Source organism: Melanotaenia boesemani, chromosome 11 (assembly GCF_017639745.1).
Source record: "Melanotaenia boesemani isolate fMelBoe1 chromosome 11, fMelBoe1.pri, whole genome shotgun sequence".
NCBI classification, from domain to species: Eukaryota; Metazoa; Chordata; class Actinopteri; order Atheriniformes; family Melanotaeniidae; genus Melanotaenia; species Melanotaenia boesemani.
In genome coordinates this window covers 22,569,543-22,583,484 of record NC_055692.1, presented here as the reverse complement: position 1 = coordinate 22,583,484, position 13,942 = coordinate 22,569,543, and the positions used below count along the sequence as shown (strand labels likewise).

The window sequence follows — 13,942 nt, the reverse complement described above, 5'->3', positions numbered from 1 at the left end:
GTTGTACCACTAGGGTAAGACAACGATCTGGCGACGAGTAGACTGCAAACTGGCTCTTAAGTAGGCTGGTAAGGCCAGACAGCAGCAGGTGCGTGGCATCTCCCATTACTGCCAGGTGAGGAGAATCTCCATTAACACCACCACCATGCCCAGTAGGATCTCTGAATTACAAGGTACAAACACAATATATGACAACGTAACAGTAAAACACAATCCTGACAGAGATAGGAACATACGTATTTTGCAGCTTCTGTTAAGCAAGAATCTTGAGACTTAGGTTGGCTCAAAGGCCTTTTTTTAAACAACAAAGTCTTAGGCATAAATAGAGCAATGAAAGCATTTAATATGTTTTTGTTTTCCCAGAGCTTATGTGTGACCTGACCACATGCTTTACATAATTCATTTCAGTATGATTTTCCCTTCTCCCTTCCTTGTCTCTTCTTATATTTTTCTTATTGTATTAAAAAAAAAAAAAAGAAAAAGCAACAATATGTTACCCCAAAACCATGACATTTCTGTGGTATTTCTTTCCTCTAGGTGTTTTATCCCAAACATCTACGCAGCTCTGTGCACGGCGGTGCTGGTCCCTCTCATCTGTCTAGTTGCGGTAGTGGTGGTTTTCATCCATGCATACCAGGTTACTGAGCAGTGGAGGGCCTACGACGACATTTACCGCGGACGGACCAACAGCACAGGTAACTAGAAAGACTGCATAATATATGAGGTAAATATGTTGTATGTACTTACACACAAAAGACCTGACCTCTTTGTCTTACAGTATAATAACTATACCTTGTTGTGAGGATAACACCAGGAATTCAAAAGCATGTGACCCTATTTTTTTTTATAAAATGTTCTACTCTTATTTTACTTATTCCATCTCTGCTGCTGTTGAGACAGAAACATGACCACAAGTTAACAAGCTCGACATCTTGCTGTTTTGAGTGAAATACTGCTGATGCTCTCACTTTTATTTAGCTGCTCCATTTATTTTTACTAAGAATAACACTACAAAACCTTTTAACTATAAACACTGAATACACACAGTGCAGTAATGCTGTCAGACGTGTACAAACAATTTCAAACTTGCACATAATGCAGCTGAGTTGCTTGTACAGAAATAAGCTTTATAATGGGCGTGACTTAGTGCTATTTGTTCAGTGAAGTCAGTCTCTTAGCCCACACATGAAGATTCAAACCAATCCCTTTGGTCCCTCATCATTATGGCTGTAATCAGTGGCCATCAGTAGGAATAAGCAGGCTTTAGCTTGCTTTACTCAGTCAAGGCCCTCCAATGACAAAGCAAAGCCTGAATTGGTGCCAGTATCTTTGCAAGTGAGCATTTTGCCCTTTACAAAGTCTCTCCTCTGAACAGCAAAGAAAATAAAAACAGTGCTTTGCTAAACGGAAAATGTGCATTCTTTGGAAGAGAGCAAAACATTTTTCATCTTCCACAAGATTAAGGTTAAAAGACTAACCTGCAGGATATTGATTTGACTGGAGTATTTAATCTTTTGAGAAAAACATATAAAGAAGGTGGTAAAGTGATGGTAAAGAAGGCAAGTTCCAATTCCAGTTGTTTGAGGAATTTTTTACACTGAACAAAAAACATATTTACACTTACTGACATCTGATCTTTTACTGCAACACAAAGTGTTCAGTATGTACTGAGTCCCAGTTTAACCGACTGTGCTGTAGTTGCTAATGTTATTCAGCTGCAGCTTTGATCATCACTGACACCAACACCAGGGTGCATGGACTAATTTTCAATGAGTGTTCTGCACTCAGGCCAACAAACGTCTGCAAATGTCTCACATTGAGGCACTGAAACTGATACTAACAACTCACAGACAATCACATAAGACTGACTGATTTTATCTGTGAGAAAGACAGCTGGCAGCTCAACTTCTGACCTGCTGTGCTGACATGTGCAGACCAGTCAAAAACAATAAACTAGCCTAACTGTCTCAAAACATTGTGATTGTCAAAGATATTAGTCCAACGCAGTGTAGAGAATACAGTATAATGCAATACCTTTATACTGTAGAAACTTCTGGGCTTGTCCTTGGGGAGGTAGCAGTAGTTACTGGCCAAAACTCCAGTTGTGTGAGAATAGTGCATACTTGAGTAAACTGAAGGTAAATTCAACTGGTGCTGGGAAAATATTTCAACGGCCTTTTTTGCAGATGTATTCTCTTTTAAGAAAATGGTTTGGACACAAATATAGCATACAAAAATTCAACTTTCAGTTTCTTAAATGATGCTCATGTATATTTGCTGATGTTCTTTGATCAACTTTAATACACATCTGGACAACTTTTCATAGCACATTTTAAAATTTGAGTTCAGTCTTGACTTTTTGCGCTCAGTTGAAGCCCAGAACCTGTAGGATAGCTGATTTGGACAGTGAATGCAAAGGTTGCATTTTCAAATTCCTTGCTGCAGCAAACAACTGTTCAGATAAGATGTGGGCTAATCTGTGCATGTGTGCATGAATGTGAGAAGCCCACATTTAAAACTAACAGGACTGTGTGAAATATAGCAGGACCTCTGACGTCAGTGAAATCATTCAACTGTGCCAGCGCCCTGTTTGAGCACATTCTCAAGCCCATTTGCAGACATATACTTGTATTTCAGTGGAAGACTGGAACTCTGCCTCTTTGTCCAATGCAAACATTGCCAGCAAAACTCTCAGTAGTGTATATCAAAAGATCATCAGTTAACCCTTATTTACAATACACCATGTTCTTTTGAGACGCTGGTTTGATTGTACCAAATGTTCACTCATCACACTTTGATTGTTGGTTGGTGGGGAAATGTGGAAATAAGCAAATGCATGTGATGAATAAGGTTTTATTACTGAATGTTGCATCGCTTACATTATGTGTTTTGAGTCTCTGAATCAGCTGTTTGTGCATACTGACACATTTTCATATTGCTCAATAGCTTTTAAGTTCAAACTGTTGTGTAAATGCTTTTTACATCAGATCAAAACCGAACTCGTTTTCTCATGCCTTGTATTACTAGATGTATTTAGTACAGAGTAAACAAATCCACAATGAGCATATGTATAAATTTAATAGTATTACCTCCGCCAAGGAGGAGGTTATGTTTTCGGCAGCGTTGGTTTGTCTGTCTTTCAGCAATATAACACAAAATGTTATGGAAGGATTTTGATTGAATTTTCAGAAATTCTCAGAGATGGAAAAAGGAGCAAGTGATTGCATTTTGGGGGTGATCTGGATCACCATCCTGATCCAGGAATTTTTTAAAGGATTCTTTACTATTGGGAGATAGGGATAATTTTGCCATTAGATCTTCTAACTCAACAGATAATGCCCAGAGTCATTGGCAAAAAAATAAATAAATGACAAGATGGCATCATGGTAGATGTTAAATGCTAACAGCGAAGCCAGATTGCTACCATAACAGAAAATATTGCACCTATTCTGATGATGGAAACATGCTGATATTAGCTTAAAGTATACATAAGGGTGTTGGCATGGGTTGGTAACTGGATAAGCTGTTTGGCCTTTTGGGGTTTTTCTCAGGTGAGTGAACCTATATCTAGGCAGAGGTCTGCGCTCTCTGAGTGTTTTTGTTTTTAGGTACGATTTGTTCCCTTTGTTCATCATTCCTGGTTTTAATTTATCCCAGTCAGTACACGCTTGTTATTACAGCTTGTTGTTAATGCAGCTGTTCACTTCTGTGTGGCAGAAATGTCAGCACCATCCTGAGTCTTTCACAACTGTTTTTCCTCAGCGCAGTGTCTCCTCTTGGTTTGTCTTGTTAACCAAGAGTCCCCGCTGATCAAATGTAAATAGGAGCTTGTGAAGAAAAACAGCTTCCTATTCGTTGTCTTGGTGGTAGTGACTTGAACAGTCAGTCAGCATTTTACAGTCAGTTTTCATTTGGCTCTGGAAACCTGTTCTTGCTGTGGGAGCTCGGCTCTGTCCACAGACTGGAATGTGCTTACATTGCTGGAAAAATCAAACCAGGGAGGGAGGAGATGGAGACATAAGTGCAAGATGGAAGGAAGATGGGAAAAGAGGTACTTCTAGTAATACAAGGTCTGTGCTGCCAGAAAGTTTAAAAAGAAACGACAAATAATCTAAAGTTAATCTTATTAAATAGATTTATTAAATTGTGAGCAAAAATATAACAAATAGGGAAGTGTGTCAAGAATGGGTGCAAACAGAGTAAAGTCACTGTTGGATAAGAAGTAGAACCTGGAGTAGAGTCAAAATGGCAGGGTTATGGAAGTAGCACCTAAGTGAGGGCTTTTTGTGTAAACTTGGGCCCCATGCCCTGTGTTTCCATCCTACTTGTGAAGTGAACTGTACTCTCTGTCCTACATAACACGTAGAAGTAGACTACAACTAGAGTGACTCAGTACTGTAATTTTAAAACTAAATATTCCCTTTGGATTCAAAAGTCATTTTAAAGCCAGTATTTATTTTTAATGTTTCTTTATAATGCTTAAATTTATTGTACTTTGTGTAGATAATGTTATAAACTGTGTTCCAAATGTCATGTTGAATATGTTCATGTGGAGCATATGTGAATACTGTAAATGGCACATCAGGCTTTCACCCACAGAATTATTGATAAGTGTGCCTTAAATATATATATATATATATATATATATATATATATATATATATATATATATATAAAAATATATATATATATATATATATATTGCAGACATTTTGTGCCCAACAGAGTTGCAAATGTATACAAAGCAATTAATTCTGTATGGGTGTGGACGTTATAGCCTTTAATCTTTATCTTCGAAAGACACAATGTGGTTTAAGAGACTGAAACAAACATCTAATCAGCATCTTTGGTCCAAAGTCAAACTTGCATTACAGTCACATTAAGTTTGATGCTTTCAGTAAGGGTGTGTTCTGAAGATTATGTTGACAGTGATCAGATTTATATAATTATTCCTTTCAACAGCTAGTACCATCACATCCTTTAGTAATTCCTGGAAACAAACAGGATAATAACTAGAGTTTTATTCTGTGTGTAATGGTAATATGCTCTGGTAGGTAATTCAAGCCAGTCTCTGCTTTAGTGTGTTTTTTTCTCTTGAGTTGACACATAAAACTTGAGTAGTATAAGGAAAAAGTTATAAGAAGATATTAGAAGGTCAGTTCTGAGCCACAGTTGTCATCTCTACTTGTTCAAGATGACAAACTGTAATTGGCCAAAAGGTGACACCAGTTGCTATAGAACAGCTCATGTTTGGTACACTTGCAAAAAGATTCTTTATGGTCTCCTCTTATCAAAGAAACACTTTGCACAGTCCATAGATAAAAGATACATACACTTTAGGCAATGCAGTGCATAGTGTGGGGTGAGTTGTTTGATGTGTGGATTGTATACATGTTAGGGCGTGTGAGAGTTCCATGTACTGTTTATGTTGTGTGTTCAGGATGATACCAGGATACAAGCACGGACACAGACCTGAGTATAGGTGAAAAGGTTTATTGTAATCCACTGGCAGAGGGAAAGGACTGGAGATGAGTAGAGGAATGATGATGGTGTGAAGGTAGGCAGGCAGGCCTGGGTTCCTGATAGGAGCAATCAAACAACAATTATACACAGGCTGAGGGAAAAGACTAACAAGCAGAATGTAGTGATGGCCAAATGCTGTTAGCCCTGGGTAAACCAACAATCTGGCCATGACTGGAGGGTCAAGCAGGTATAAATACTGATGATGGATAAGGTGCAGGTGAAGATCCTGGTTGTTGGGGAAACGGGCTCTCCCACCACAGCCACACACCAGAGCAGAAACATGGACTACAAGAGTTTGCTAACTAGTGTCACACGTGTTACACATATGGGTTGCCTATTAAGCTAAAAATATAAATTATTACAGCTTTGGAAGAATGTTCATCTGTCACCATTTTCATAACCAGCTCAATTTTGCACATAACCACTGCAGTTTGTTTCAGTGAGTCTAAACATGCTTACACCTCAGTTGTTGCCACTATTTCCACAAGCAAAATGACTATATTCACTGTTTGCAAGATCAGTATCAGCACTTCTTATTCACTTCACTGCATTAGTGTCACCATAACAGCTCAGCAGATGGAGTTCTGAGTGGACAGTCCAGCTCTAGAGTGTCATGCATAAGTATGTTTGTGCAGCTGAGGTTTTCTCAGCTGCCCTTGCGTGTCTCCTCTCCAGCAGCTGTTGCTTTAATCTCAGTCCACATGAGTCTGCATTAATACCACATGGACTCAAAGGGCTGTTGGAGCAGAAAAGTCATACACCACTGTTGAATAAAGGCTTTTAGAGCTGGTTCATTAAACAGCTCCTGAGGCTTGCTAATCACTCTAACATCCCCTCAGTCTCTCCTTACTGCCCTGCTCTTGAGTTTATCACACTTTAGAAGCTTTCATTCTTTTTTTACAAATCTGTATTAAACTGTTAGTATCACATCAGACACACAGTGTTTATGTTTTTTGCTACTGATTTTGCTTTTAAGTATTATGTCTTATTTGGTCCTACAGAGGTTCCCCTGGTCCTCTACCTGTTTCTGCTCATCTCACTGGTCTGGTTATGGGCAGGACTCCATATGGGCTACAGGTACCTGTGGATGCTCATCCTCTATGTCATCTTTAACTTCATGCTGGTGAGAACATTTTTACTTTTTGTGCATGCTTTATCTTTTTCTTTCAATATTATTAGCATTTTTCAAATACAACCATCTCTAACTTTGCATTGCAAAAGTTTGTTGTATTAAAACTGTGCTCATACAATGTAGCAATGAGAGGCAAGTACCTAATGTGGATTTATAAATTAGTGGCCAATCTATAGAGTTGTTTTGAAATGTGCCTGTAAGCTCTAAAATGAGTTCAAATTTGACTAGAGTGTTGCAGTCTTCTGAATGATTGTGAAATGTAAGATTGACTGATTTTGTAGATTGTGTGTGCATAAGTGTTGGTGTTTTCCTGACATAAGAGTGGGGGCAAGGGATTACATGAAGGCAAGGAAACATCAGCCTGCCTTTGATTTCCAACTTTAAAGAGCAACAATTTCTTCAGAAGAGCGAAGCTAGGCCTCCCTGTCGTCTCTACTTTCCAGTTGCATTTTTGTCTATTTGTGGTCTCCCTAGCCCTTTTCACAGTGTTTATTTTAGGACTGTTTTTGTTGTGCAAAAACAGTGTGTGTGTGTGTGTGTGTGTGCGTGCGTGCGTATTTACAAATTAGAAAAAGGGGTTGAAGTTGATGCACCCTCTTAATGCCTCTGAGCCAGCAGTGGAGGTGGTTGTGTAGCTGGACTGGTGTTTCTTTAGGTCAGCACATCTTTCACTGCCACCTTTCTGTGTGTAAGTGTACATTAATGCAGCACTATTTGTTCAATGTGAGTTTATAAGAGGGAACAACAGTGACTTAACAAGAGTATCTCCTTAATGGCAATGAGGTGTGACAGCTGTGTGGGAAGGGGTTTTGATCGAACTCTCATTTGGTTGCTCCTTCTTTTACTTTAACACTGTGTTCCATAAGATAAAGTAAGCGATGCCACAAGCTGGAAAACATCTGATTTCTTAATTTTCAATGTGTGGTTGCCATTTATGAAGCAGAAAGCTAAAAAAAAAATGAGGAAAAACTTGCTTGGATGCCTGAATGGTTTTTTTTGATGAGGAATTATTAAAATAACTGAGGTACGAACCAGGCAGAAGTAGGAATAAAGCATGTACTTCAAAGTCCAATATTTAAAGTGCAAAACATCCATCCATCCATCTATCCATTTTCTGCCGCTTATCCGGAATCGTGTCGCAGGGGTGGCTGCCTAAGCAGGGAAACCCAGACTTCCCTCTCCCTGACCCCAATGACCTGCTCATCTGGGAGGACCTGAGGCGTTCCCAGGCTACCCGAGAGATGTTGTCCGTCCAGCGTGTCCTGGGTTTTCCCGAGGCCTCCTTTCCGGTGGGACATGCCCGGAACACCTCACCTGGTGTATGCCGTTATTTAGTTTTTGGTGGTAGAGGATCTGCTTTAGCACACCATTGCCAAGTCTTTAGGTTGTTTTTAGTGATATTTAGTTTACATACCTTGGAAGGCTAGCCGGGTGCTTTATTTCAATATGCCTTTTCAGGTTTGCTGTTAATATTGTCGATGTCCGGCGTTCTGGAGTTGCTTCTTGACACCTGGTGGGCAAAGTTTACACAAAAAGGCAAGATTTCTTCCTTCGCCATTTGGTGACGCATACGACTCTGTGGTGGTTGGTGTTCCCAGATTTGGTGTTTTTCACTTATATATTAAGGTCTGTTTACAATGTGTTTTAGGCTGGATTTTGCCTAGAGGGCTCCATGGTAACCTGGCACTCTTTTAAACAAGCGCGAATGAGCGCGCTCACAATAACGTTCATCAGGCAGAAATACAGTAAGTTCAGTTCACGTTCCCCCAAAATATGAACAAGTTCATGAACAATTGTTCAATGAGCTCTTTCAGGCACAACACTGGAAGTACATAATAGACTGACATATCTTTGAAATGTAATTGGACTAAAGGAAGGGACTAGCTCTAAATTATCTCTGACTCCAACAGATTTTTATTCAATGAGCACAAATTTCTCCCATGTACTGACTAAATAAATTATTTATTTTACTTTTTTAATCGAGACCTGAAGACAACAATTCACCTCAGCACTCTAATAATTTTTCTGTTTATTGATGAATTTTCGATTAGCTAGTTTAACAAAGTGATCAAAACATAATTATATATTTACATGTTAAACAGTCTCTTATAAGTTTTGATGTAAATGCAACATTGTTGAGGCCTCTAAAATTTTGAAACCTCTGAAACCTCTTAACCACCCGTTGAATGCATGATCCTTTTTTAAGATTTTGAAGAGTACCTCCTACTGAAGATCTGGGCCTTGGTAGCAAAGCAAACTTTATGAATTTCCAAATGCAGTATAGGAATGCCTTTTCTCTGGAGTGACATAATGTCTTTCTTATAAAGGTGTCCATGGAATTCTCTGGGCTCTCCTTCTTTAGCACAATACATTCTTTTCTATCATCCTAAGACAGCAAATGTTTGTGGTCTCCTCTGTCATCATCTTGGAGACACCATCTGTCTGTAAAGTGAAAGGTCTGTGGTAACCTGTGGTGATATGTGGCATCCACATGCCAAAGACAACAGGGCTGCTCCAAAGTAAACTCATCCTGTTGGTGCACTGACAAATGAAGCGAAGTGATGTCAACGGCAATGGTCAATGTCGCACTTAGCACTTGTTTGCCAGCTCCAATGAGGTTTATCCCACTCTGTGACATCATGTGGTCAGTTTTCTCACTTTATCAGTAGCCTGGTGGTGCCCCTGGTCATTGGTCATGTGGGTGAAACTGTATATTACACATTAACTTATCCATCTGCATTTCTGTTTAATAAATATTACCATGTTGCACAGCTAATCTCTACTGATATCACAAGTTTTATGGAAATGAAAAAGATGTCACATGCGTGCACTCACACCACAGCAGATGGTCGACAGTAGTTTCATAAAACCTGATGGGATCAGGCAAACCTAAAAGATTTTCTCCCATTGCTTTCAGTTTGCCCATCCTCCTGCACAAAGCATGACAAGCTGTCCTAATCAGGAAACTTTCCAAACTGTGAAAGAGAGAGATAAAAAAAATATAGAACAGAACTACAGCAATTGATTATCAGTCCAGATGAGAACATTGCAACCTCAAAGCTGTGATTAAAGTGGGAGCCTCTGGGGTCTGCAGTAGGAATAAGAAAGGATTCATCAGCGTGAAAACAGGAGAGGAGCACCAAAGCTTAACCATGTGCAAGGACATTGATTAGCAAGACCAAAACACTCATCTGACCTAGTTTATAAAAAGTATCAACAAAGAGACTCTGTGGAGATGGTGTTGCACTAAGCAGGGTTAGAATTAGATTTGTATTTTTGTATGTGTGCATGCTTTTTAGGAGCAAACCTAATTTTTGTCACAGTAATGAGGAATAGTTACATTTTGTGTTATTTATAGAGAAGTTGAATGAAAGCTTAATGAGAGCAAGTAAAATCCTGATAAACAAGCCTGAAAATGTTTATCATGATCAGATGCAGGACTTTAAAGACACAAAGAGAATTTTTGTACTCATGTGTCTTGGTGCAACAGAACGGCCTTCTGATTAAACTGCTAGTCAGCTGTGTTAAAAATTTGAATCAGCAAACACTGTATGGAAAAGCTCAGGCTTATGCTACAAGATCATCTCATTGTCACAGCATCTGTTGCACTTGCTGCTGTTAAACGTGTATTCCTAACCTTGACTGAGGTCTTTAATGCTGTCATTTTCCATTAAGTTTTATCCCTTTGAAGTGGGAAGTTATTACAGTGTAGGTGTCTGCTTCAAGGTAATCTAAAGTGTTTTTTTTTTCCTTCATACACTGAATTTTCCGTTAGAAGAATTTTCCATATTTACCTTGCTGTTATTGTTGATGTAGTTGTGTGGCATACCACTGTGCTGCTAATTGCTGACCAATATTAAACAGTTGCAGATGTTACAGCTGTGCATGGTTGTGTTTGTGTTGCACAGCATGCAGAACTCTTTAATTCATTGAGTGTTGTTAAAACAACCTGTAGTTTCCAGCTTCATGTTCAAGAAAACCACAGTTAAAAGCAGATCCCCTTTGAAGTTACCCTGAGAAAAACTCATTGTCAATCCAACACCTAAATAATTTTTTTCCACCCATACTACCTCCATCGCTCCTTTTTCTGTTGTACATATGTTCCTCATCAACCTGAATTAGGGAAACAATAATTAAATCACCACAGCACCACCCCTCATTATCTCCTCCTGGTGCCGATAAGCCTTACCTCATCATATTGGAACAGTTAAAAATATCCACAGCTGTAAAACAGAACCATTCTTCATTACAACCCCCCCACCCCCCCCCACCCCCCCACCCCCCCTTCCTTCTCTAAAAATAGAGCACAGGATATGTGTGTGTTAATGTGGAAAAGAATATCCAGGGCCGCAAGAGTGCCCACGCAAACATCAGCTGTGTGAAACCTGGAAATACTTAAAAGAAATAGTTTATTGATCAGAGAAAATCATTTGCACACAACATAAAGTTTGTTTTTTCCAATTCAAGAATTATAGCAGATTTTGGGTCAAGTATTCTGTTAAGAGCTGTTTTGAAAACTTGAGGGATTTTTGTCTTGAGGTGTGTTTTTCTAAGCTTCTTCTCTAGATTCATGATCTAAATGTCATTCACTTTAATTTTTTTTTCTTGACCTCAAATGCTTCTTTTCATGGAGCTTCCTTTTTCCCTTTGCACCTTCCCTTTCCTTAGTGCTCTACTCAGAGTAGTGCTTTCCATCCCCAGAGACATGGCTTCTCCCATGATCAGGGAACACTTACATAACAGGACTATGGTGGTAAAGTCTGTCTCTCAGGCTGCGCAGCTTGATCATGTTCTGTGCTAATCACCCACAGTGCTACTGTGATGGAGCTGTAGTCGTAGATAACATGCACGCCCAGATATGAATACACACCTGGCTTCTTATCATACAAAGGGAGGTACCTGTCCTTTTATAACTTATTAAAGAGAAAAAAACAAACAAAAAGTCCTAGCCAGCGCAATCACTTTGCACAGCACTACACCCAGCTCCTCTTGCATTGATAGTGACTTATCTCTTCTCCTAGGGGACGTGGTGTAAAGTTTTCATTTTGCAGTTCCAGCTCACCTACCTGTCCTCAGAGGCACACTCACACATTGCAAGATACGAAGCAGTGTGTCTTTGTAGTTTGTGTTTATGTGACAGTTTTAGAAAAGAATTTAGCTAAAAGACAACTAATGACCTGTGAAATGTTTTATGTGTTTTTCACCTGTTTTAAGCCCTGTTTCCTTTTCATGGTGCAGATGCTGCAGTTTTACACTACACCTATAAACACACAGTTTCCAGTTATGGTTCCAGTTGTCTCTCTTGTAATGTTGATTGCAACCATCAATCCTGTTTTCGGACACTGTTCTGTGTGAGTAAGCTTTGGTTAAATGGGTGGTGTTTATTTTGTTGTTGTTGTTTTTTGTTTTGGTTTTTTTTGTCTGGCAGGTTTATTCTTTATGTGATCTATTGTTTCTGATGGAAGATGTAACTTTAAAGTCAAACTTAAGATTTAAGCTTTAGAGTAGTTTGGTTTAGTTTGCATTAAGTGCCCTCTGTTGAAGGCAAACTGTAATATAAATTTCATGTAGTTGTGTCCAGGAACCCATTTCCTACCCATTTCTTGGCATTTTAAGTCAGTCTTTTTATATAGTAGGCAATACTGGCTACTTGGTGATAGGAGACAAGGGGCTCAGTCTTTGGAAAAGAATTTCCCCTCATGGACAATAAAGAATTCATGATCTGGATGTATGGATTCAGTCTTTGTGTCCACCTGTAGTCACACACATTTGTACATTTGTGCTTTGCTCTTTTGATCGTTCCATCTCTGTCTGCAGCTGACGTCATCACCAGGTGATGACTGTTGTGAAATGCGGGATGGCTGTGTGGCATTTGGCACCTTGGTGTTTTTGGGTAGTTCACAGCCTGGTGCTGTTGACTGAGTAGATTTGGTAATGACAAGGAAGTGGAGGAAACAGAAATGCCAATGATGTCATGGCCAAGCAATGAAGTAATTCTTTAGTAAACATGCTAGAGGATGTTGCTGCTACTGATAATTGGGTCAAATAAGTTTTCCAGTCACAGAAATAATGACAGAAGGCCAATTAAGCTGTTTAATGTGCAACCAACAGGCAGAGCCATGGGCGACGCAATTCTTAATGCATATTAATGCTTTCTCTACAGGGCTTGTATGTGTTTGCGGTCTACTTCATAATGCACAACCAGCTGTTTTGGCCGACTAAAGCCAGTTACACTGTGGAGATGAGTGGCCATGATGGTCCTGACTCTACATACCAGGGAGGGGGACCCACTACTGTAGGAGGCGATATCAGCAAATCAACTCAAAATCTCATCAGTGCCATGGAGGAGGTACACACACACACACACACACACACACACACACATAGAGCTTGATGAGCCAATATAATAGAGATTAATGAAATCTCTTATCTTTCATTTTTTTTATAGCTTACATCTATGCTGGTAGTAATTCTTAAAATTGTAGCTCCTATTTTTCTGGCTAGATCCAAGTTTTCTGTACACTTATGGATGAAGAAAGGCGTATTCTACTCTCTCAATTACAGTTTTAAATTTGGTATGCGGTTTAGAAAACACAGCCGAACTGGGAGTGCCTTCAACTGAAACTAAAAGGAAAGCACTGTTATTAAGGTGACAATGGACTCAAGTAAAATAGAGTCACTTGTGTAAAAATATTCAAAATTTTAAGAAAATAGTAACTTGTTTCAAATTGTTTTCAGTTCCTTTGTTAAAAGATTGTGTTTTCTGCAGCTTTATTCTGACAGCGAATAACATTTGTTGTTCTTAATTGTAAACAATTTTCATGTGTCACTATTTTTGGTAAGCAAAGGAAAAATGCCCAACAATACTGTTATCTGTCTTGTCCTAACGGCTGAATTGGCCCCTCAAATGTGTCAAATATTTGATATTTGATATCTGATATTGTATCAGGTCTGGATTCATCTCGTTTGCTTGCGCCTGGCATTTGACAGACCAGCTAAATCGCTGTCTGCACAGGACATAACGTCTTTTCCTTGAATTTTTTTTCTTCTTTCTTTTTCTGTTATGAAAGCAATTAAAATTCTGGCAAAGTAAAAAGAATATATTCAAATAAACATACAATCTACAGGCAAAAATGATTGCTTATTTCCATCCCTGCTATATATTCTTGTTTTCTGCAATCTGTTTCTCAGCCTGCAGAACTTATTGGTTTGCCTCATTAGGTAACAGCTTGGTTTGATGGAAATGCAGACCAATATAAATATTTTTAGATTCTGCTTGCAAAATCT

At 39.0% G+C, this 13,942-nt stretch overlaps 1 protein-coding gene across 1 annotated transcript in view; it reads left to right on the top strand.

The window, feature by feature from the left end:
• Positions 1 to 13,942, top strand: part of adgrv1 (adhesion G protein-coupled receptor V1) — an 84,920-nt gene that overhangs the window by 65,543 nt on the left and 5,435 nt on the right. The window contains exons 91-93 of the mRNA XM_042000315.1: positions 538 to 695; positions 6,525 to 6,646; positions 12,819 to 13,004. Coding sequence (XP_041856249.1) covers positions 538 to 695; positions 6,525 to 6,646; positions 12,819 to 13,004 — 466 coding nt within the window. The remainder of the gene's footprint in view (positions 1 to 537; positions 696 to 6,524; positions 6,647 to 12,818; positions 13,005 to 13,942) is intronic.